This window comes from Corvus moneduloides, chromosome 1 (assembly GCF_009650955.1).
Source record: "Corvus moneduloides isolate bCorMon1 chromosome 1, bCorMon1.pri, whole genome shotgun sequence".
In the NCBI taxonomy this organism is placed as follows: Eukaryota; Metazoa; Chordata; class Aves; order Passeriformes; family Corvidae; genus Corvus; species Corvus moneduloides.
The window spans coordinates 40,309,992-40,335,869 of record NC_045476.1 but is presented as its reverse complement, the minus strand read 5'-3'; the positions used below and the strand labels follow the sequence as shown (position 1 = coordinate 40,335,869).

Below are 25,878 nucleotides of genomic sequence, written 5' to 3'. Positions count from 1 at the left end.
GATTGTGAAAAGCAGTGATTTACACAGTGCAAAGCATCCGTTCTGGCACTATTTGCCTTAGGCTGGTTGTGTAATTACAAGTGTTGAGTAACAGAATGTTACCTGGTGTTCATACCACCTCCCCAAACAGGTACACTTCCCAGCTGGAGATCTGGGGACATGAACTCAAAAAGAGAAAAGAGGTTACCCCCTAATAGAGTCAGCAGAGGACCTCAGTGCAGGGTGAAATCCCTGTGCTCCCCTTGAGCTGGGGACGTGCCTGTGAGGCAGAGGTAAGACAGAGAAACAGCCGCTGAAATGGGGTTTTGAGGAACCTGGAGACAAAACTGATGGGATAGACTGATGGACTGACAGACAGAAGGAGAGGCTGTAGGTTCAGCAAGTAGAAAGTGTGCCAGAGTGCTACAGCCCTGGCTTCTGTCTGTGCCCAGGGACCATTTAATATTCAAAAAGCCTGTGAAGAAAGGGACTTGGACTGACAAAATGTTGCCTTCAAAAGGAAGAGTTTGTGATTGAGAGGCATAACAGCAATGCCTCTAAGTGACATTTGCTTTGGTGGATTGGAAGGACACACTTTCAATGTGTTTTCAGTGTGCCTTTCTTCAATTGCAATTCCTCCTGACTCCAGGGAATTGGAGCCCTGTGTGTCCCTGGAAATTAAAACAAAAACTGGCTTCCTGGTATTTCCTGAAATGCGTTTTCATCTCATTGAATCTGTCCTAACAGCAGCCCTAAAGCGTCCAAGATTTCATTTTCATCTAGCAGTGATCAAAAACAACATCAGCAAGGAATAAATAGACAGAGCCATGCTGCGGGGATATTAATTCACATGACAAGGCAGAGCAGTTTGCTTTATTAAAAAAGAAAGCTCGTGTGAGGGTTTTCTTGGTCACTGAGTATTTCAATCACTATAAACATCTGTATTTTGCAATCTGGTATTTTTCGGGGTCTTGTCTTGGAGAGAATAAATCTTCAGCTCCTTGTGAATGAAGCTGCAGCCCTGGTGAAGGTGCCTGAATTTGTGATGTGCCTGGGACAGAGGCAGGCAAGAACTAGGGCTGAGGGCACTTCATGATGATGGAGGCATCAGTGTTAATGGTATTTGGCCTTTGGAAATCTGCTTGCTCATCCTGGCAGGGGCGGGGGGCTTTTTGGTGAATGTCCCCCTTTTCCCCAGCACAAATAGAGCTCCTTTGTTTATAAAGGAAAAAACCAACCCCAGCCACGTGGGTTGTCTTTCACATGGATTAAAAGAAGTCCACTTCACCCAAAGCTGCCCAGGACCGAACCACCCATGCAGTCCAGAGCGTGGAAGCCTTACTGTGGCTGCCCTGGCCCTGGGGCATGCACCACCTCCCACGCAGGCAGCTGCCTGCATGCTCACTGCTGCATTGCTGTGGGCAGAGAGGGTTTCTGTGTTTCTTTTTCCTAACAGCAGACACTTCTTCCCCATGACAGGATGAGTGATGCTGTTCCCTCTGCATGTGCTGTTGGGAGCAGTCACCAGCTCTGCTTCCCTTACCTTGTCGTTAAGCAGCAGAGACATTGCCATTTTGAATTCAAGGCTCGAAGACAGTATGATTTTGAGTGATAAAACTAGAGGGCTCTTACAGCAACACAGCTTCCAGAATGTGATTCAATACTTTTGGGTTTAGACTAGCAGAAAGTGGGAAGAGATCAAACCCCATTCCTGGAGGAAAAGAGCTGCTGCTTCTCACCAGAGACTTATCACACACTGCAGCTGACATGGGAGATGCTGTCATTGTGTGACGGGTCTCTCTGGAGGTCCCCACAGTTGAACAACAACAAGTTTATTTGGAACACTAAAGGAGTAAACTAGATGTGTTGAAATATAGCAAAGGGAGAGGTTATGGAGTGCAGGAGTACTTTCCCATGTGACACCCTGTGGATGTGCAGCAGTTCCCAGGGCATTTGGGGATTTTTAATCTCCAAGAGTCTTCCGCAACATATCTCCAGAGTTACGGTATGTGCTGGCCCACATGGCTGTTACTATGGAAACCATTATTCTGACATAGTGAAAAATAGTCATGTAAACCCCCTAAAAAGGCTTAAGCCATTTGCCGTTTATCAAGGAATAGGACTGTCAGGTGTATGGGGATAGCAGCACCTTTTCCAGAAGACTGTCACGCTCCGTCTTAGTTGAGGCTGGTGGGCACCTACAAAAACCAGCACAAAGCTCTGCCTCCTCAGACCTCCACCAGATCTTACATCTGCAGTGGTGGGATTCAGCTGGAGCTTTGGAAATGAAACACAATTTGCAGAGTTAGCAACTGCTTCAGTCCATGGCTGCTATTCACGCGGAGAAGCTGCTGGCTTTCCTGGAGAGCCCAGGGACACATGCTACCACAGCCACACATCCCCAGTGGCAGAGAGACCAGGGTAAATAGAGTTCAGGGAATGAGACCCCTATGCAAAGGAAGGAATTTAAGGTTTAGTCGTCTTAATAACCACTTCACTAAAGGCATATGGTGGGCAATGCATTGGGATGTTGAGTTTTTGGCGTATGCCAGAGTTCTCTAAAATTGAGCTTTTCTTCCCAAACTGCCAAAATTTTTAGCTGAATTGTGGAGATACCATACATTCAAAGTACTAATATAGACCTCAGACATCTTCCCAGCTCTGCTTTTTTTGTGCTATTCCAGACCAGGAATGAACCAGACCATCCCAAGCCCCTGCCCCAGACTCTGCAGACAGAGCAGCAGCAGGGACAAAGCCGCAGTGGCACAGGGTGGGCACCTGGTGCCAGCCTCCCTCCTGAAACCCAGACCATGTCCCTGTGAGTAGAGGAGTTTTCCTGGCATGAAGTGGGTATCAGAGTGCAGCTGGCTGGATTGCTTTGCACATCATCTTTTTCGAAATGATCTCTGACGGCAAGAGCTGCGTGCATTAAGCTTGCATGCGTGGGCAGTGCTTTCCTGCTAATGCATGGTTGGTGAACTAGGTCTAATCAAATGCAACATAAAAACTCATTTACTGAGGCACAGGTAGTTAGCCTTGTTAAGGAAGGAGGCAACTGTTTGTCAAAGAAGCATCATAATTTTTGGAATTTCCCATATACATAAAGACAAGGAGTATGACACAGCAAAGTCTCTGCTGCTTTGGCTTTTAAGTAGAGAGAATCTCCTTAGAGGATAGGTTATAAAATTTCTTTGAGTAGTTTATGTGATCTTCAGAGACTGCTTGCTCCGTTCTGTTGTTTACATCAACCTTTGAGTGAAAGTCATTTAGCCTTGGTTGTTTAGCCTAGTGATTTTTATGCTTTGTGGTGCTACTTCACTGCGCAATGGGGATGTTTTGGCCCCTTTTATGTGCACATTTGAGGCCTGACTATATACTGTGAGAACTCTTGATTTTTCTAAAAATACCTTTCTAATATACCTAATATGCTTTTCAGGTCACTTGTTTAAAACAGTAGCTGTGAACCAGCCTCTCTTCCTCCTCCTTAGTGTCACCTCTTTCTCACTGTGTTAAGATGCCTGAAGACTCTTTCTGTATTTTCTCCCTCCTGCTGTGAAGCTTTTATAGCACTGAAATAAAACCTGACTCAGGTTTGTGGGTACCAAAATTCAGCCCCACCTACTGTTTGCTTTGCAATGCTGCCTGAAATATCATTTTAATTTCACATTAGTTGCTTGCCAAAGAGAAAGCCCAATTAAAGAGACAAAGAGGAAATCTGTTAATGGCACTTTTCATGAGGAACACCACAGTAACAAAGCAGCATGCGTGCGAACACAGAAAGTGAGAGATGCTGAGCCCTACTGTGCCTGTCAGCTTGGCTGTTGTATGCAGGGAAAAAGAGAACAAAATTTACAAGGCTGCTAGTCTCTGAAGTGGTACGTGAGCTGCTGGTGAGCCCAGGAAGGAAACAAAAAACCCATTCAAAACAATTGAAGAACAGCATGGATGTGCTGAGAAAATAAACCCATCACATTTAAATTCCAAAGAGTTCAAGGGTGAAATTATATACTATTTGCTTAGATATAAGAACCACTTTTGGAATAACAACCCCATAAAAAAATTTCACAAGAGACTACAGCCCAGCATTTCAGGTTCGATAGACTTTGCTCTTTTTTCCCCCTCCCATTGCTGAGCACAGTGTTTTATTAACGTTATAAAACTAGGCCTTTCAACAATTCTAATGGGGTATATTTGCAGGGTAAACTTCCACTTCTTTACGATAATACACAAGTAGGAGAAAGGATCTGTAAAGCACCAGAAAACTCACCCACAGAATGCACAGGCCTCTCTTTTGGGGGGCTGTCCAGAAACCTGGTGAGCACCTGTTTTTCCATCTTAGCAGCCAGGACTGGGGTTGACATGAAGATGAACTGTAGGCGCTTATTAAGAATAACATACAATTTAAAACCTATATTGAACTATTTATTTTGTGCATTCACGTTTGTGCATCTCAGCACGTGCCAGCTGCTGAAGGGAGCAAACAGAAATTGGTTCCATCACCTGAAGCTGGCAGTCAGCTATTCAACCTGCAATCCACCTCAGGAAATGACATGATCAGACTTCTCAGTGACAAGGAGGAGTGTTTTATTTTCAGTAGCAGTGCTACATTATGGCCTGCATTAATTTGCTAGGAAATCACTTTAGAAGAGCATAGAGGGTGATGTAGAGCTGTAGTACAATGCCAAAATACCAAAAGTACCTCTGAAGTGGGATGTTCCCATGAAATTCTTTAACAGAGCGAGCTGAAAATGAGCTGTCTCCACATACCATACTTGGAGAAGTATGGAGATAGTCTATCAGGTCACCTGGCAGTGGATATTAAGCATTAACGTATTTCAAATGTTTATGTGTATTTACTGACAGAAACTGAATAGGTCAAACAGGTTTCTGGCTCACAATAAAATATGAAATGGGGTTTAATTCCATATATGAATAGCTGCTCATGTAAATTGGTGTGCGTGCATGTAAGGGCTGTTGGGACTATTTCCTTGATGACTTCTGTTTCTAAAGAATTTTGTGCATTGCCCCATGAAACAAACTCTGCAGAGGAAAGTTTCAAGCTTTGAAACAAGGTTATAAAAACCAATGAGATTACCACACAGAGCACACAGTTTGTGTTAGCAGAGAACAAGTTTAATTGAAAACAGTGTTCTTGCATGTTGGATTCACAAATTCACAGTGCATGAACAAGAAACACGATCTAGCTTGTCCGCTCATCAATGACAAAAAGCCAATGCTAGCCTGTTTCCACAGGTTGCCCTCCTAAGGTACGAATGAGCCTCCCATACACCTCTTACATTGTTCGTGGTATTTAACTTTTTGCTAGAAGAGGAATTCAGGGCTACTTGTGAAGGAAGTCCACCTGAACAGAAAGATTAGGATGGGTCCAATGTGACCACTATTGTCACCTCTCATTTGCATTTCCAGGCTGTCCCGTACTGTTTCAGATCTTGTGTATATCCTGACTTTCCCCTACGCCTATCTCCCTGCCAGCAAGAATACATCCAGGATGGAATTTAAATAATTTTTACTGCTATCTTCAGTCAGATGGGTTAGGATAATGAAGGAAATTTTCAAGAAAACCTTCATTGGTTCTATGTTACCTGAATCGTTTCTCTCTGCACTTCACTCTTCGCTTTAGACCTATCTAGTGGTTTATATCATACAAGGGAACAGCCAGACACACCTGAGAGCATAGAGCCATCTTGAGGGGTGGGAGGAAATGAAAACCCAACAGAGAAAACCCCATCCTGAGACCAAGAGCATATGCCTACTTTCTGAGATCAAAACTGAGCAGAGTTTCAGTTTGACTTAAGGGATTGTATACAGCAGCCATCAGCTGTGTGCCGACTTCCATGTACATGACCCAGTTTTGGATGGAAAGCACTCTTCTGTAACCCGCTCCTCTCAAACTAACATCACACTGGTGTTGTGGTACAAAAGAGGAAGCAGACAAGAGCCTGTGTTTCAGATCTGAACTGCATGGCACATGTTACAGGGTCACTTGGTTTGAGTGTGCCTCGCTGTCCCTCTACACTTAGGAATTTATGAGGCACTCTGCTTTAGCAATGTTTTCTCTGTTTTAAGGACTGCAGTTGTTGGTACCACTTCTGGATGACCCCACCATTTATTTTGTCATTCATCACAGCACACCTAGGGCTGGTTTAGTATCAATACCAAGGAGTCCAACTTCTTCCTGGTATGTATAGGACTTTTTACACAGAATAGGTGGTTGGGTGTTGAAATAGGGAAGGGATCAGAACAAGTCACAGGCAAGGACCACAAATGCAACTGTCAGGGAGAACCACACATGGAGCATGCAGAGGGGTTTTTTTTATTGTTTGCCACAGCTTAATGAAAGCTACCTGTTCTTTAACATTCATATGGCATGTGAACGGGCAGTGACCATACTGCTGACAGTGCTGCCCTGTGCCTACTGAAGCTTTGCACTGCACAGTGACGCAGGGTTTCGGGGCCAGACCCACAGAGATATTTAGGGGCCTAACTTCTATTTCAGACTTCAGTGGGAGGCTGGTGCCTAAATAGGAGTTGAGCACCTGATTACCTTTGCAGGTCTGGGCTTGCGTGGAAGCAGCCAGGAGGTGCTCCACGTCCCCTGCCTGCCCACAGGAAATGCTGCTCCTCTCCAACCGGCGGTCGAACCGTGGTGCGGTGCGACCCTGGTGTTGTGAAGTAGCCGTTCTCCAACTGGTGACGGCCTGATTCACAACACCAGCTGCTGCACGGCACCTTGAGGGGGGACCTGGCCAGGCTCCCTGCTCCTGGGCTCCTCTGCGCTCTGTCCTTCTCCTCTGCAGTCCATCTTCCACACCATCGAGTGCTGGAAAGCAAAGTGACAGGGTTAGATCCATCGATCCCACGCGTTTTATATCCCTGTCTGTTTGAAATACAAACGTGTGAAGGGTGTATGCCTCCAAGAGAAAAAAACAAAGAAACAGAAGTGGCACTCAAGATCTAAGGCTTCGCAGATGGCCATTGCAGCGCAATGCTGCAAACGTGTACAGTTGCACTCCTGCAACTCATTCCCTGCACTCATCTCATGAGAGCTGGAGGCTGGAAGGTGAGGGAAGCAACCTAGAAACTCATCCAAGCCCTCAGAGACATGGCAGAAGCAGGCTGCTTTTTCATGGATCCCAGGATATTGTCAAAAGGAGAGCAGTGCCCAAGGGACCACTTGGCTTCCTGAGTGCACCATGGCCATGAACCTTCACACCCACACCCTGTCTACTCCTCTGAGGTGGCTGAGACAGCAGCACGTGTGGTCCATTCCCAGAAGCTGCCCAGCGCGTTGGCATTCAGGAATGTGCTCCCCACCCCACAAATGTCCGAGCCTGTAGGCTCTTCATTCCCCTCCAAGGCACCCATCCCTCAGGAGCTCTCAGAAGCTAAGGAACACAACCTGCTGCTGACCAGGAAAAACAAGTTTCTTGTAAAATCACAAGGGGAGTTATGGATTCGGGGACTCAAGGGAAAAAGAAATCGCCCTCGCCTGTGCAGGACTGACACTGGTGAGCATGCCAACCATCACAGCATGCACACAGCGTCTCTCGAGCAGCACGAGGGCTCAGGGTTGCAATGCTGCAGCACTACAGGAACGGTCTTGGGGAGGCCACAGCTCCAGGTGGTCCTGCAGCTTTTCAAGCAGACAAAAAGAGGTGGAAACAGACATATGGTTCTTCCAGATTCCCCTTAGAATGCTGCACCAGTGGTACAATGACTCACTTGTCATGGTTGGGTCATTCTTAAGGGGTTGCCAACAACTCCTTATTGGGTTAACTAATCTAGGCACTTGTGAAAACTTGATCTTGTGTATTAGAGACCTTCCTCAGCAACCAAGATCCAGAAGAAGGCAGAGTTTCTGTGAGTTAATTCAGGACTATCCCTGGGATGAGGATTCATTGAGGGAGTCCTTAAGCACATTGGATAGAAAGAAAGTGGTATGCAGCCTAGCACAACTCCAGGGAGAACTGCTGGTTTTTAATAGATCTCCTGAAATGGGTTGGATTTGGAGGCATAGGAAGCATCCCTCCCCTCCATGCCCACTGCTCAATTTAATCCAAGGGAAACTTCATGCCTTGTCTTTCCCCTGCAGAGAAGGGAGACGTGTATAGTCCCTGGGCAGAGAAGTGAGTAACATAGGCACTAGCAGAAAATATTCCAGAGAGCCAGGTTATGCAATCTAGTTGCTGTAGGAAATGGAACTAAATTTCTTAACACCTGTACATGTGTACACACTTGTTAAGTCCCAGTCATGTTGTACTAACAGAGCTTTTATTTAAAGAGCAGTTTCCAAAATTTTAACATGTTGAAACAAACAAAAAAAAGAGTATTTATGTGTATCTATTATTCCCATCAACCTTCAACTCTGAAAGGAAGAACCAGAAAGCTGAACTTGTGTTGTGGCTGGTGCTGATCAATGGTGACACGCTAATGCTGGATGAAGGGGAATCATCTCACCAGAGCAGATCTTTCACTGTCTGTGGTGGCACTGAGCACACTTGACGAACCACATTGTGTCACACACAGATCAATGCCAAATATTTTTAGTACATTCTCTGTTCCCTGGGAACACTAAAGTCTGCCGCTAGTACTGTGCGTGGGAAAAGGAAAAGCAAATGGTATGAGCCTTTTTCAAGGTTGTTGAAATCCTTCTGAATCCTTTAATACAATCTGTGCTGAAGCATATCAGATTACTTTAAAAAAGCACACTACCATATATGCATTGCTTGTAATCTGGAAGAAGCAAATTTAAAGGCCTTTTCAAGTTAAAAAACAGAATTATATGTTGTACAAATGAGAAATGAACGCTTAATCTACTTTCTCTCCCCTTAACACATCAGAGATAGAGGTTGGTTTTCTGCTTCTTTACCCCCTTGGTTAAATAGTCCAATGTAGTCTTAGTGTACATCTAAGTTTTTTAATATTAATATTCTCCCACTTTTACTTAATATTATTTTATTTAGTCATCTACTGGCAATAGCATTCATGTTCTTTGGCACTACATGGTCTGAAAGCTGTTTTACAATTTCAGCTCGATTGCACGTAGGGAAGTGTAGAATCTCCTGAACAGCTGAGGAACACACAGTGAAGGAATGGCATTCCCCCATGGCCAGCTGGGTCAAGAAGCCCTGAGGAAAAGCACCAAACCCAAATATTTACTTTAGGATAACACTAGTGCATTAGGAGAAGAAAGTCATCTCCTATAAATAGGAAAATGAACTTCTCAGTCTGGGGGGAAAAAAATCCGCCAACACAAACCCACCCAATAACACAGATAATCCTGCCTAGGAATTACCATTTCTCTGTGTGTGTGTATACATATATACATATATACATCTCTATATATATACTTAGAAACAGGAAAGAGTAATAAGAAGCCATGCCAATGAGCTGGTTTTTGTACACTGAGTTGCAGGGGGTGAGCAGGACTTGGGCGTGGGGTCAGCACTAGACTCGGGGCATTAAGTACAACCCCACCCTGAAAGGTTATTATCGCCCTTAATATCCCATGCAAATAGAATTTCTTGCTTTGGTCACAGCAGTCTATTAATTCAGCCCTCTTGTCTGGTACATCTTTATCCTCTGCAGGTTAATCCTGCCAAATTCCCTTGCTGTAGTACATGTCACACAGCATATAATATCCAACAATGCAATTTTGCTAATCCTGTTTTATCAGCTTTGTTGCCTTGTCTGGTCAATCCAATAGCGAAAAACCGCACATAAGGTTTTTGCCAAGATCTCCCTCTCTTTTGCCCCTCCACCCCCTCCCTTTTGTATAGTTTCAATTAAATAGTTTGAGAGCAGAACATAGCATTTGGATATCTGCCAATGTCCTTCAGAAGCAGAATGTCAAGGCACTTAATTATATAGGTCTCCCAATTCTTTCAGGCGCCCCACCTACCCAGTCAGCTGAATTTACTAAATGCAAGTGTAAAAAATCAGCTCAAATCTCCTTTTAAAACACTCCCCATGCATTAAGGACTTGAAGATGGCTGAATAGCGACATATTTATCGCCCATTATCTTACTGAAAGATTAAACAAATGAGTAAAGACTGTCTCATTAGCAGTTCTTTGTTGTCTTGTTTACTGTTTAGTGGACTCATTAACATTAATTATTAGAAGAGGAACATCAATTATTGCAATAACCTTTGTTAAGCCAAGCAAACTGACTGCTAAACAGCAAACGGATCCTCGTTTACCACGCAGGATTTGCATGGACAGAAAGAAGAAAAAGAAAAGATCCCCATAAAATCCTCAACAGCACTCTAAAGCAGAAGAGATCCAGTGTCGCTTGTTAAGTCTGGCATCAGCGGCACGTCCTGCTCAAGAGCTCTAGACAGAGAATAAAAGGGTGAGTAAATTCTGAGGTTAACTCCACAAGACTTGCTTACCCAGCTCTAAGTGGCGAGATGTGAACAAAGGGATCCCTACTTCCTCTGGCGCTTGCCAGGCTGTATTTATTACACTAATTATTTTAACGCAGGGAACAGCCCTTTCTCTCCCTCGTCATCAGCGCAGTGCATATGCTTGTATAAATATAACGCAGACTGCAGCATCGATTTCAGGATTCTCCATCAACACACTGCTAGAGCTGACTGCTTCACTGCCTCAGGTGAAGGGCATTCTTACAAGATATTATGGCTCAGGCTTTTCCCTCTTCCCTTTCCCTCTTCCTCTGATTTCTTTTTCCTTTTGAGAAAACCAATCCCATGTGGAGATCTCCTCCCCTGCTAGAGCAGAGATTCGATGTTGTAGCAGTATTTTAAAGACACCATATATTTCAGCATCTCTGGCAGGAGTTGAATACCAGCAGTAGCACATCCATTATTTAAAATACTGTGAGGAAGAAAGCTGAGTCACACTAAGCTGGATCTGTCACCTCTGACACTTCTTCTCAGCCTAAATACAAGTGCTAGCCTGTGCCCAAGAACAAAACAAACCTTTGCAGAAGGACCCTGAGCCAAATCCAGAGGTTTTAGATTATATTTATATACAAATAGAAACAAGGGCAGCAAAGTGCTACACTTTCTGCAGATGCTTCCACAGCTCCACGCAGTGAGTGAATACACAGATCTCTCCTTACACCAGCCAGGTTTTAAAGAACAAACCCTTGCAATTTCTGAGCAGCTGCCCTGCGACGGCTGCCCCATGCTCGGCATCATCAGGAGCCTTCCTCTTCACCCCCAGCCCCAGCAGCGAGGTCCACCAACACCTTCCCCTTGCTGCCCCTTGAAGTACATTGACTGTGTCTGGATCTCCCCACTAATTAAAATGTGAAACAATTAAGCTGTTTGCTAAATGAATGATTCTGGCCCTACAGCCTCCTGGCCAGAGAGAGAGGTCCGCAGAGACAGTGTAGCCTGTTACCTCGGCATGAATTTGTGCTGACAGGACAGTCCATCCGTCTTCACATCTTTGGACAGCTGTGCTTACCTAGCAGAATGTAAACATCTCTGAACTTTGCTTACTGGATAAAAGGAAGCATTAGTTTCCTATTGCATTTCCTCCTACAAGATCAATCATACACACATGGGCCAGACACAGCATCCCTGTGTTTGTAATTAATCTCGTAAAGGAAGAACATCTCCTCTCAATCGATTGCTATATTTGTATGCAGCCTTCCTGCAAAGGAGGGAGTAAAAGAAAATAAAAGCCAGTAGCAGAATAATAATCAGCTGATTTCTTCATAAAGGCTGGTACATGCTTTATATGCACAGAAAGATGCTTTTTTAGGTGAGCTTATTCTCTGTTGGAAAAATCACCTTGTAATCAATGTCAATCATTAACACTGGGGACTGCAGGATTGCCTTTGGATGTCCTGATAGCAGGACTCTTTGATCATGACAAAATTCAAAAGGATTTTCTGGCTTTTTTTTCGATGTTTTCACCAAAACAATACACGTGTACTTCAAAATAATCTTCCAGATGCTTCATTGTCTCTTGCTAAGTGTCATTGATTGCAGACAACCTAATGGAACAGCACAGAGTGTCTGTGTTCACTGCCTGGTTTGCTCACAGGAGACTCCTTCCCACCAACACATCTGGTCACGAAGGATGTCTCATTCACGTTTTCCTTACTGTGTATGGGGATGTTCAAAATCCAGACTAAGGAAATATTTATTTAAAAAACAGCAAACACCCCCCCAGCACAACCTGCTAGATCATCCACTTCATGAAGAGCAATTTCCTGCCCTCTCAGAGAAAGAGGTGTGTGCGAAGTTACTGCCCTTCTGAGGCCGACTAAGCCTCAAGTTAGTGGGCAGAGGGAATCAAGTGCACAGTGTTTAAAAAACAAAAAAGGGAAAGTGCTTTTCAGCAGTTCCAAGGACCCACACCTGCCTCTTTCTACTGTTTTAGATCCGTCTGTTTCATTGCACAAAGTGCACGGAGCTCACTGACATTTACACTGGGCCAGAATATTCTTTATAATGAGAAAATAAACAGTCTCTGGGACATGTTCAGATGAAATATACACTTCTGATAGGCACCGTACTAGTCTAGGATGCAGCTGCCCATTTTGATTTAAGGGAATAATATGAAGATTTGCTTGCTCAATGCAATATTGAGACAAGTCAGCGTCCTCTTCCCCATTAAGCAAACAGCAGCAGGACAGGACTGCTACCGTTCATGACAGAGCTCACTCCATGGTACCTCACACAAGCTGCTTTAGAGGGTCTAATGCTTACATGATCAAATATTCAGAAATATTGAATATTACTTGTCTGAGAGGAGAAAAAAACATCCATATATTTTAGGAAACTGATTTACAGCAATAGAGAACAGTGTCAGTATAATAGCACTTTAAAATAAAATGCAGATGCGGTAATTATCTCCCTGATTGCCAACACTGCAGCCCCATCTGCAAGGCCTGTGAAGACCTGGAAGCATCCTTCTTCCCATCAGCATCCCACCATTCCATCAGGTAAAAATGCAGTCCTTGCTAAATACTCTGCTGCAGTACAGCCTCTTTCAGGACAGAGGCTGATCATTTTTATTTTGTACTGCTCCTTTTAAATTTAAACATCTTTTATCTCCAGAAAAATGAAAGTTTTGCCTCAAATGAAAAAGGATGTCAAATATCCACAAAGTATCTAAGTGTACCATTTTCTTTAAGTGGACTCAAATAATGCAGTCTTCACTTGGATATATATATGATTTTCGTAAAGAATTGGATGCCAACACATCCATTTTAGAATTTCTTTATCGGAAAATACATCTGTGTGGTAACAAGCAGGCTTTCATCTGGGAAATCTATAGCCCATTACCAGATTGCCCGTTCACTGTTCATAGGAATTGCCAGCAAAACCAAGTTACAAATCATTGCTTTGAATCCTCTCACCTCTATTTATCTGCTCCCAGCACGATAGAGGGATAGCACCTGGACCAGTGGTGCTGGCTTCTAACCTGACACGATGGACACTTCAAGAAGAGCGTTTGAGGTGGCCAGCGCCTCGACTCTTCCTCCCTCCCAGCCGCAGCAAAGGGCATCTTGCCTCACCACCAGCAAGATTTCCACAGCTGTGGAAGGAGAGAGATTTCCACAGCTGTGAGGTGGGGAGTGGCTTGGACACATGTGTCACTCTTAGGATGCCTCCTCTCTGCCCCTCCTTTATCAAGAAAGTCCGGATGAAAAGTGTAAAGATGCTGTTTGCAAACACTGATCACTATAATTAAGGCACTGTTCAAACATTCAGTGTTTGATAAGGTGCAAAGAAGATACAATCCCATCATAACTCACTGGCCATGTAAAATACAAATGTGGTCCATACTCAACTAAAGGACAAATGGTAAGCCCAGGGCTGGGTACTGAGTGTTAACCTATGCCTTCTCTGTGTGCCTGTTTAACAGGAGATTTCAGACACTTGGCTGACTTGGAAGTTTTGATGCCTCGCCAGTTGCCTTGAGGCTGCAAATCTTAGAAGATGAGATTTTTCTGTGGCGTTTGACTTTTCTGCCTGAAGCCCAGAGAGCTGAGGAGCAGATAAAACACAGGTGAAAGTAGCCCACTACAAATGATAATTCACTGCATGTTCGAAGTAAAACTTGCATAGAGTGCAAAAGGAAGGGAATTTTCTTATTCCCCTTTCCTTCATATCCATGTGACCATCACTGTCCTTTGCCCCTACATGTACTGCTCTCAGGTCTGGAAGACCAGTAAATGCAAATCATTCTTTAGGAAAAGAAGATCCCAAACTCCTTTAAATTTTATCTGCTGTTTGTTATGCTTTTTTCACAACTAGCTACCCTTCTGTTGCCAGACCTAGAGAGGTTGGAGACACACATTTCTCAAAGCCGGCAGGAAGACAATAACAATTAACAGAATTATTCAGTTCTGTTGAAGCCAGATAAAAACCATGATCTGCATAAGAATTCAAAATTATATCCCTAATGAAATGTAGTTTCTGGTCCCAGCTATTTTTTCCTAAAAAAAAAAACCCCAACCAACCAACCAAACAAAACCAACCAACCAAACACCAACCCCCCAAAACCCCTCAAAAAATCCCCCAAACAAACAAACAAATGAAACAGCTCAAAGCAACTCCTAAGGATAAGTATGCAAAAGCTTCCCTTTCCTTTGCAGAGTCACACTACAACCTATGTTAGTGCAAGCCAGCTGCACAAAGCCATCTCCTCTTTTGTTATCAAACCAGTGAGAAAACATGAATCAAAGTGGAAATACTTCAGAGATTTCCCATTAAAGCTGCAGACTTGACAGAGAATCACATATGGTCAGTTGTACCACAAATGCAAAGTCACAGTCCTAAATCCAGCTGGTCTCCTTCATCAGAACGGGATGTGTCTGTCTAGCAGTAGTCACTGAAAGAATGAAGCAATCTACGATCTGGAAGATAGCAAGTTGGAAGGAGGCATGTTTGAGGATTTCAGTTTAATTAATAGCAATAGATTTTATTATCCTCTGCCTCCAGTTTTGCTCTTAGTTCTTTTCATATTTGCTCTCTATTAATGAAAAAAGTATAATCAAGAAAACTAAGCATAAAAGAGTTTAATTAAGCATTTTGGGGGGGGGGGGGCGGGAAAACCCAAACAAACCAGAACAGCAAACCTGCAACAAAAAAAGCAAGACCACCATGTATTTCGGATTCTTACTATACAATATTAATGTCTCTATGGGGGTGTGTGTTATTATGACACTAATTTGTTTAACACAAACAAGCATAAGTAGCTGAAGATGAAAACCAGTACCTAAAGACATGGCTGACAAAACATACTCATGTGTGCAAATGGGATGCTTGGGAATAAAGCTAATCTGGGGTTATTTGCACAAATAAGGTTTTTTTTCCTTCCACAGAAGAGCTAGCAATAAATCATCACCACAGCCTCCTGCAATGTTAACATTAAATTTTTCTCTGTGTGCCTGTGTGCAGGCAGCTTTTGTTAGCGTTTGTCTACAAAATTATAATAGGTGTCTTTCCTTGTGCACTGGCTTGTGTGATAGCGGTTTAAGAGACAAAACCAAGCCCTGTGTTTAATATAGTGTTATCAGAGGCATCTCCCTTGGGGAGGTGTTATGGCCATCTAGCAGACACCTAGATGAGATATGTGCTTCTTTGGAGAGATACTGCTACAAAGAATTTGAGAGAAAAAATGGATGCTTAGTTAATAGATGCGCATAATTACTAATCTGCAATGCTCCTTAATGGGAGATTTTGACAGGCAGTTTTGAGAGGTATCATAAAGATGTGCAATAGTGCTGCTGAGTTTGTAACTCATTCCCCTGGAATCCTCCAGGCTTAACTTTTATTAGATATAATTTATTTTTTTTCTACCTTCAACAATTATTTGGAGAATCCAGCCCATTGCTGCCCTTCCCTCTCAAGGAAGCATGTTAGAACAGAAACGTGCTTCCATGTTTCCCTCATCTGCACATTTCCACATCATGCTGGGCACAGGCACTGCATCACAACTGGGCAGGATTGGTTCTAGTGGAGGGGAACACTGCTCCTGTTATGAGAGAGGTTAATGTAAAGAAGGTACTGCAGAAATGAAAAGGAGTTAAGGTTAGGAGTTAGGGTAGATGGGGTGTTAACACAGCAACTCTTCTTGGGAGGCCAGCCGCCCTAACTCAGGCTGAAAGTATATGGGGAACCATGTTTTGCTCTTAGTATTGGAGCTGCAAAACCATATGTACCAGTTGGGTGTCATGGAAAAGACCTGAAACTCAGAGGCAAGTGACTGGCTGTATTTCCCTGTGCCCTGCCTCTGCATCCCCGCATGCCAGCACAGCTGAGGGCAAGATTTCTGATTCTTGCTATTCCTGTCCTGGAGAGGCAGGGTGGCCTGATTCACCGATCAGCTGGGTTTGCTCCTGTGATCTCAGGGGATGGCCTAGATGTGCTGCAAGGAATTAACCCCTCACCCTCCTTCCTGCACATGCCATTTTGTGTGAAGTGTAATATTGAAAGAAACCACTACGACAACATGTCTTGCTGTGAGTTAGAATGATCAGCACAAAGCACAAAAAGCCCGAGCCCCGCTTGCAGACTGTTTTGAGTACTTTAAAGCAGCCTACATTTGGCTTTTGTCCCTGTCCTTCCTTTGGATTTCTATTGTACCTGGGCACCCTTGCAGGAGGTGATCATTCTTACTAAAATCCCCTCATGTGCCTTGCTGTCCATCCAATATCAAAGCACACCAATGCTTTGAGGAAGCAGCCCAGAAGCTCCCATCTTAACAGAGCAAAATGTGACTGAAAATGCTCGTGAGATCACGCATGTGACAGGTTAATGTGGACTGTTTTTGAAGGTGAAACGGAGGCGTTGAGGTCCAAGGGCAGCAAGTGGCACGCTCCCAACTGCAGTTCATGATGAAACAGGCCACTGGGTGTCTGCGGCTTTTCAGAAGCCCTGTCATGCATTGCAAACATATTTTGAAAGGTTTTATAAACAAATCCAAAGGAGGTTATTAAATTCATCATTCTGTGTGCAGAAGGCATGAAAAAATTGTTGTGAGTCGGGTAAGTAAATAGAAGTCTAACAGCAAATAATAAAATGACATAAATACAAGAATGATGACTAGATTGCTGTATTTTGAGTGGATTTCAGACAGATGTGAAACAGGTGGTAATTATTTGCTACAGAGTAACTGCAATTTACTTGAATTAACTGCATAATACATTTTGGCCAGAAATCCTGGTATTAACACAATGATTTCTGAACTTCTTTAGGGAAAAACATCAGTTGTGTATCAAGTTGCATTTCACCACGGCACTCATATTTTTTTTATCCTCAGTAAAATACAAACATTAAAGCAGCTCTCCAAGGTTATGCAAGCAGCCGGGGCAGCAACGAACAGGAACTCTGGACAGAAAATGGACACTGGCTCCAGGCAAGAGCTCCTTTCCTGTGGATCTTACCCCAAAACGCCAACACGGAGGAGCACACCAGGTCTCCTGCTGTGCTCAGAAATTTCCCCCTGGGCAGCCCCATGGACCAAGCAATGGCCTTGCAGGGTAACTCCTGTGGTTCTGCTTCTGTCATGGACGTACCTACTACATCTCTCCTGGTTTCTGGCACATAAACTAATTAGAATGATGTTCCAGAGGAAACTTCCTCTTGGATTTGGTACACAATCCTTTCAGCGCAAAATGATGAACAATCTTAATTTCCTTCAGACGATCCCATCAGCTGTATTAATAAATTAAAAAGCCAAAAATAAGAATAGCAGTGTCTGAAACTCCACTGGCCAAAAAAAAAAAAAAAAGAAAAAAGCGTTAAGCAAAAAGTGTTAAAACTACCATGCAAGGCACGTATTTGCTATATTTAGCTTTTTTACCCTAAAGGATGATAATCCTAAAGTGGAAGGAAAAATGTGCTGAATCACTACATTTAAAAAAAATGTGTTCTTCATCGAGCAAAATGTACCAGCCATGTAACACTGAATCTGAGTGCTTTTCGCCCTACATTAAAATACTTACTGAACTGAGAGAGATTAAGAAAAACCTGACATCTTCCCAAATGCATGCTTCAGAGGAGTGGGGAATTAAATCAGCATTCCTGTACTCGGAAGTCAGTATTCCAATTGTTCTGTGCAAGGAGTGCTCTGTGTTTTGATAGCCCAAAATGCCATGACCGCTGCAGGACACAGGCATTACACGAACATCAGATCCCGAACTGCCTGCCTTGTTCAGGAATAAGGGCCACAGAGCCAACCTCGGCGATGCCACTCACACACGTTAGAATTTAGTCCTGCAAATCCTTCATCCAGTGGCGACACTGATAAAAATGTGGGGGAAAAAAATGCAGATCATCGCTGTAATTTGCAAAAGTCTGGCGTATGAAACTTGTCAAACGCACGGGCAATGTGCATGAACAGAGCAAGCCTCTAAAAACGTAGACAAATGTTGAATTTTTGAAGATGTATTTTAAAGCAGGTGTCATATTTTGTCAGCTAAAACATAATTTTACAGAAACTCTTCCTACCTTGCTTGAATAAGCTATGGTACCATATGGCAATTTCCACCAATGGTGGCAATAATATCTTTTTATAAAAATAATATCCTTTTTCCTCTCAACAAGCTTTACAGATGAGCATAGGAAAAAAACCACACTTGAATTAAGCAGATGCTTATGACATTCCTCCTGGCCATATAATATGATTTATTGAGTTATACTGCAGTCTTTGGCTTTTTAACCAGATTAAGGCTGAAAAAGAAGCCAGCAACTAAAACAGTTTTCCTTTTTTATTTGTATTATATTTAGTTATGTCGTATTTTTAGTTAAATAAAGTTGTGGAAGAGTACAGAAGCTACAAGACCTAATGGCCCGGATATGTAATTAATCAGATTTGAAAAGCAAGGACCATTTATCTACATAAAACAAATAGAATCTATCCTATTAAGCTAACCCATTCAAATGACAAACCTGACTGCTGCTGGTGAGAATATTTTGCTTGGCAAAGGTCCTAAAGGTTCTAAAATTATGTATGCTATTTTTATTTCCTCCTTGGATTGGATTAGTTACTAAGCAACTGAAGTGTTCAGTTCTCTTGGTTAACAGACATACTGTATTTCAAAAAATTGGTTACTGTATAGGACCTAAACTCCTGTGAAGAAAAGATAGAATTGTGGGTTTTGGGGACTATTTGCTTGTGAATGATTTGTGTGATGGTCTGTCCCGGCTTACATTTTAAATGTACATAATTACTATCTGGGTTGCAAGTTTTTAAAAAGTTTTATCTCTAGGTTATATTTTTAAGAAAAGAGGAATCTCTAAGTCAGCGTCCTACTTGACAAGGGAATTTGATCACTTTTCATTTCTTAAAGATGCCGCTAAGGAACTGGAGGTATATCATCAGTGTAATGCTCTTCAGTGCATTAAACAGAAATAGGACACAGCTTAATAAAAAGAAAAAAAAAAGGTAAAAACCAGCAGGGAATATAAAGAACATGCCCTGAAATAGCTCTCCTTCGGAGTGAGAATGGACAAGAACTCTGGCATAGAGGCAGAATACTGGCAAGGTCCTTTAAAGCAGATCCAAGTGTCCTATCTTTAGCTGACTTGTTGCTAGCATTTGTAAGTACATGTGTTCTTCGCACAGTCATACTAGGGTGGAAAAAGTACTTCAGGCCTCTCAGGACTGTGAAGCATGCTGCTTACTGTTGCTGAAGCCCTGTAAAAGCTCCACTGTACACCAAGATGTTCAACTTCACAAACTATCTTCCTAGTGCCCCTTAAAGAGAATAAAATGTGGAGCTGATGGTGGTTTGATGGTTAATCCTGGTGTTCTTGCTTGTTTGTTTAACCCCAGATGAAACCTCTGGCACCTAGGAGGAGTGAAATATTAGCTTTTACATGAAGTTAGTCTAAAACAATCCTTGGGATAAAGTGTATGACCAGACATACCCTGGAACCTTTTCTGAAATTAAAGACTGTGCTAGACAAGTCAGCTTCCTCTCTCTCTCTGAGCCAGCTGATTGCCATGTTTCCACACTGATAGTGTGGTGTGGCTGTGGTGCCCAAAGGTGCTCAGACACTCCTCAGATAGACAGAGCCCACAGATGCTTCTGGGTGAGACAGAAGAGCACACACTTGTGTGCCTAGCTGACACATGAAAGATCTTCTCTGCTCTTCTGCAGCTTGGTCGGGTGAACTGCCTTCCTTTGCAGCCTCCAAGAAAAAAAAACCTGTTAAAGCTGGCAAAACATTTCTGCGCTCAGGGTGCACCAAGCACCTAACTTGGGCTGCTTAGTTGTGGTGCAGTGAGGAAAAGCCAAGCTCATGTGAAGGGGTTGCCAAGCAAGGCATCTCTTCCCTGTGCAAATCCCTAGGAAATACCCGGTGAGCAGAGGGACAAAGAGAGATGCTGGAGTGTGTATCAGTCCCACAGCTGCCTATGCCATCCGTTTGTTCTGGGCAATGTGTTTAAGCTCAGCCCCATAAACAGACTCTACTGGATGACGATAGAAGTAATTCAAAGTGCTTAAAACAGCTACTCCATAAATCATTTGCATTCACTGGGTTCCACCTGGGCCCTCACTGTATTCTTCCTCTGCTTGGCTTGGCAGGCAGAGCACAAAATGGGTCACTTTCTGCTCCCTTGAATATTTTATCACTAAAAAGGGAAAAGCAAAAGGTCAGTGTTCAAAGGGATTCCTTGTCCATATCTCTGTGCAACTTCAGCAATCTGGGTAATCTCAGGACCAGACCCTTCAAGATGCACACAAGACCTCTGACAAAATCACTGCCCTCATGTCACAGTGCTTTCTCCTGCGTGGCTCCTTACTGTCTCAAGGTTAATATGCACACACACACAAAAATCTACTTGTAGGTACTAAAGCTGACCCGCAGGGTGTACTGCACTATTCTGGAAAGTAGTTCAGGCGATTCAGCACCTTCTTTCAACTGCACTCTATTCTTTAAGCATCGCTCTTCTACAAGTTTTAAAACAACACTTTAAAAGAACCATTAGTGATGCCTGTGTAGGTACCACTGGACTGCAAGACAAAAAATGGACCTACTCTGCAACACATCTGCACTCATACCTGCTTGCTTAAGGACCCACAACCCTCACACAAGCAAAGATCCTTACCTGAAATCTGACAAATGAGCTATTTCAAAATCAAAGGGAAGGGAAGAAAAATCCATAGCTGTGATGACTCCCACCTCTGTTCTCTGGCCAGCTGCAGGGAGAGTGAAATTTCCATCACTTCTCTGGTCCCATGTAAGCCCAAGCAGGCAGAGCTTTGTCAGAGAGAGCCAACAGTACAAATTCCATCCGGAGCAGTGATACTTTTTTTCAACCAGACACTGCACCACAAGATAGGTTGCTGTGTGACTCAAAATAAATGTACTTTGCGTACATTTGGGTGCAAAGCACATTTAATTTAAATTTTAGGAATGTCTCAGTTTTTCCCTCAGGAATTCCTGGGGTATCATCCTGAGTCAGCCATGGGGAGGACAGAAGATGCAGAGGATCCTACAGGGTTGATGCTGGGGAAGATGGAAAAGGAGGGCGAGCAGTGCTTCAGCACCTACCAAACCAGTGTAGTCATTTGAAAGGATGTTTAAATACCAGTGTTGAATAGTGACATGAACGAAATGTACTGGAAAACACAAAACATTTTAAAATCAGTGGGGAGGTATGAGATGCTGATCTGCAGTTCTAGTGAAGGACAGTCAGCAGTGCTGGCAGGCATGCTACGCTGTGGGAGCACACCAGGACCCTAATACAAAGCAAACACAAAGCCAGTCCTTTAGTTAGCTTTTTTAGGGTCAGCTTCTCTTGCTTCACCAACCCTTTGCTTTAACGTGCAGTGACACAGCTGTTCCACCCAGAGCATAATGGCTAAGCAAAGCTAACACGATTTCAGGTATAGGCACTGTTACACCCAAAAAATAATATCAGAACCAATGTTTCAACACCAGAATTGCCGTTCTGAAACTACCTTTCATGCCATTTCTTATAAAGCCACAAGTGCACCACAAGAAAATTATTCAGAGATCCCTCTTATCAGATGCAATCCTGCAAAATCTTGGAGCAAAGCTGCTAGGAGGTCTTCATTTTGGACATGTGCATGGTCCTCCTGACTGCAGCAGGACTGCTCACTTCCAGGTCTAATTGATCTACAGCTGAGATTTCAAAAAACTCTTTGTTTTGAAGTAAAGAAATGAAGCAGGATGTTGAACCTTACAAAGGAAAGAATCCTAATAGAAATGCCTCACCAAGCATGAACTCTTAGACCTTCAATTTATTTTTCCAATACAAGCCTACACTCCTGCAGCCTGCTCCTGTGGGATGCAATGCACCAGTGACTCCCAGGACTTCCCTGCAGCAGGGCATTATCATCATCTTCTTCACCCTTGCAGCTTGAGTTCTGACTGCCCACCAGCAGTAATACTCAAACTACACTACACAAGAACTCAAACCATACTCTTTCCATTTCCCAAACCACAACCGTACAAGCCAGGCTGCTGATTTAAATGGAAATACTTGCAGGTTTGCAAAACCAGGTCACAGGGAGGGGAAAAAAATCCTGTTTTGTAATGCCTGGAGAAGGCACATGTGGGAGAGATGGGGCTTCTTTTCTAGGAAAAGAAAGACACAGGGAAACTCAAGTAAAGGAAAATGAAGCCTCACTTCTGAATCGAGACAAACGGCTGTCTTACTGGCACAAGTAAATTAAAGGTGAAAGCTTTGTCAGGAGCTGTGCTCTGTGGAAGACAGCTAGAGAAGAAGAATTTAAGATTTCTGAGACAGGAAGAGTCACAAGAGATGAACATTGTATGATTTAATTATCCAACTGGAGGGATAAATTAAGCTTTTGACTTGGAGTTGCATATAAAGAGAGCAATTAGACCTCTTTAAGAAAATTAGCATACGGTTTAAGAAGGGAGCAATAGTTTAAAATGCTAGTATGAAATTGTTACTTATATGCAATGGTAATAGATCTCTATGCTAGACAGATTGAACTAGATGCTCCATTGTTTTATACCAGTGTTCCTTTTCCAAAGCCAGAGGACCTGGAGCTGGTTTTTGCTGTTAGAAGGTCTGCCCCAATAAGTCCATTTTCAGTGTGGACACAGCCTCCACCAAAACTCTCGGGAAGTTTTCTCAGTTTCCAAACCCACACTGCTGCAGTGTGTCTTGGATATGTATTATTCATAGATTATTAATCCCCTTAAAATAGGTCTGTGCTGTGAATCTGCTCTTGAAATGGGCTTTACATATATGCACATATGCTTAGCTTGGGTTCAAGTTTTCATGACAGGCTTCTGTACAACAGTAGTCTGTATGACTGTTAATCCACTCTTCTTAGAAGGATGCGTGTGTGTTTGCATATAACTATACATATGCACCTTTACTCTCCAGGCTCTGCTGGCACTGCATTAAACAGTTCCAGTGAGATGAAGTTGTTTCAAAAAAAAACCCCAAAAAACCCAAAACATCTCCATCAAGCTTCAGATTTCCTAAGTGGGTAAATCAGTATGAGTTCTCTGACCAAAATCAAACACTACCAATCTATTTTAGCTAGGGAACAAGCCCTAAATAATTATAAAAATACTTAGTAATTTATTTGAGGTTTAAATTAAGTTATTTTCCACATCAGGAGGTTATATAAGCTTTTTTTCTACACTGTGTGCCAACTTGCAGTAAACTATGCTCTCTGTTTGGAAACCTACCAAAAATTGTTGAGAGAGATTTCATCAGTACAGAGACAAGCACTTTTGACCCCGTGTAAGATTTTGTTATGGTATCCCTATTTGAACAAGTAACAATTCTGAGGAAGTCAATGTTTGCTCTGCTATCGTATTTCTATCTAGTAGCACTTTCCGGAGCGAAGAAATTGCTCTATCATGCGTGCAGAAGCACTTGGCTTGCACATAAAAAGTCCCCGGAGGGTTAAAAACACAACAACCCACCACTTTTTGAAACCCTATCAACATGCACACAAATTGCACACCAAAGAACTGGCTAGTATAAATTTGAATGTATTTAATACCAAAGTGAGGAGCAAGACAGTAATTCTGAAGCAACAATCCGTCCTTTTTGCGTAACTTACTGTCAAACAAAATGTTTAAAAGAGGATTAATTTTCCATTTATGATCTTTTACCAAACACTTTTATGCTCAGATAATTAACTTCTCTAATGAAAAAAAAAAGAAAAAAGAAAATGTATCAGTGCAGGTTTTAGTGCATTTAAATAAGCATACATTAGTTTAATTTTCATGTTTGAAGCCCTAGGATCTCAGTAGTGAAAACCTAATGTGATTTGACCTCTTTTATACAGAAAATAGGTCAGTGAAAAGAAGATATAACATCTGCAGCTCTATATATTTCCCACATTCACCAAGTTTTTATTGCTAGTAGGACTGGAGGGGAAAACATCAAGAGTAAACATACACGCGAAAGGTATCACTGCGTTAGCCACCAGTTAGGAACTCCACCTTGTACATAACTTCTCACTATAACACACCACCAGAAATGACTGGGATGTACATTTACAGTGAAAAATAGCAGCTCTGCCTTTTATAAATCAGATAGCGTGACTTACTCTGAGCTGAATTTCAGCTATGAACACTTCGGAGAGTGTAAGAGCAGGAAGCACCGTGATGACTGAGGCTGCTCTGGGAAAGCTTCCTCAACTGGATGTCAGCTGCTGGGGTGCCACTGGCATTCAACAATGTTGATAGGGTCCTCATCTGCTCCCAGGGGACTGTCCAGTCAAGAGCAAATATGTGTTCAGGCTGCAGCTCTCAGGGATACACCCCAAAAGCCTTGTGCCATCAGGAACAGACCTGCTCACCCACACATTACACTGGTGTTCCCCCCAGAACAGACCACTCACTGATGGGCAGGAGCAGATCTTTAGGAAAAGGAATATTTAGACTTTTCTGTTTCTATGCTGACACTCGCTGCTTGGATAAACATGTGTTCAGGTGTTTGTTTATTTTTTCCTTTATCTGTGCAAATCCTTGAAAACCCTGCCCTTTGGGAGCAGGTTTTTGGAACAGCTGCCCAAGATGACAGGTGAATATTTATCTCTCTTTGTGGTTTAGTATGTAACTACCCTTGTCTCCCACCCTGCAGGTCAAGTTCTTATGGTCCAGGCAGCACTTCTGAGGAAGCTGTAGAGAAATGTAGGGAGTGGGCTGGAGCTGCCAGATGGCCATGTATCTATCTGTCTGTCTATCTATCTATCTTTCTATCTATCTCCCTCCCACACCCTGGTGCCACCCCATCAGGCAGCATCAACTGTGAGCTCCAGTGGGAAATGAATTCTCTCCCCTGCTTCTACTCAGGGAAGTTGCCGCTCCACGTTTTAAGTTTACAGCTATGCATCACCAAACGAGCCCCAAGAAAGGGGAAGACAGCCAGGCTGATGTTAAATGACTTGCTCAATGTCAAATGGCAGCCAGCAGCAGAACTGGAAGTATAAGCCTGGGTTCCACATGGTGCAGACTGTAGCTACGTTTGCTAGTTTAAGGTTTGGCGTACACTTCTGAAAATGAGTGCATGGTGAGGAATACATTTTCAATGTGTTCATTGTATTCAATGCCTCGTGTTTTTTTCTACCACCACCACCACGGCCCATACAGGAGCCCACTCATACTTAACTGTTTTGAAAAGGCAAAGGATCACGTTATTCCCAGGTGAAACCAAAATTACTCCCCCACCCCTTTCTATGTTCAGGACAACAGACTGACTACAAAACTATCATGGATATAATTTAGCAAATACAGGTTGTACATACTTATTTAATACAGAATTTTATGGCACACTGGCCCAAGCCTTTCTTTTGTATAACATTGTGGGATGCCACGGTCTTACAGGGAGACATGTCTCCCTGCAATCCTCTACCTTGCAGTACATAGGAACATGCCATTACTTACATGGGTGTGAAATATATTAATGCAGAT

General features: G+C 43.0%; 1 protein-coding gene across 1 annotated transcript in view; it reads right to left on the bottom strand.

Moving 5' to 3' along the window:
* Window positions 1–5,090: 5,090 nt before the first annotated feature.
* LOC116443256 overlaps window positions 5,091–25,878 on the bottom strand; it is a 62,099-nt gene continuing 41,311 nt past the window's right edge. Inside the window, exon 2 of the mRNA XM_032107302.1 lies at window positions 5,091–6,820. Within this exon, the coding sequence (XP_031963193.1) occupies window positions 6,246–6,820 (575 nt within the window). The 3' untranslated portion in view covers window positions 5,091–6,245. The remainder of the gene's footprint in view (window positions 6,821–25,878) is intronic.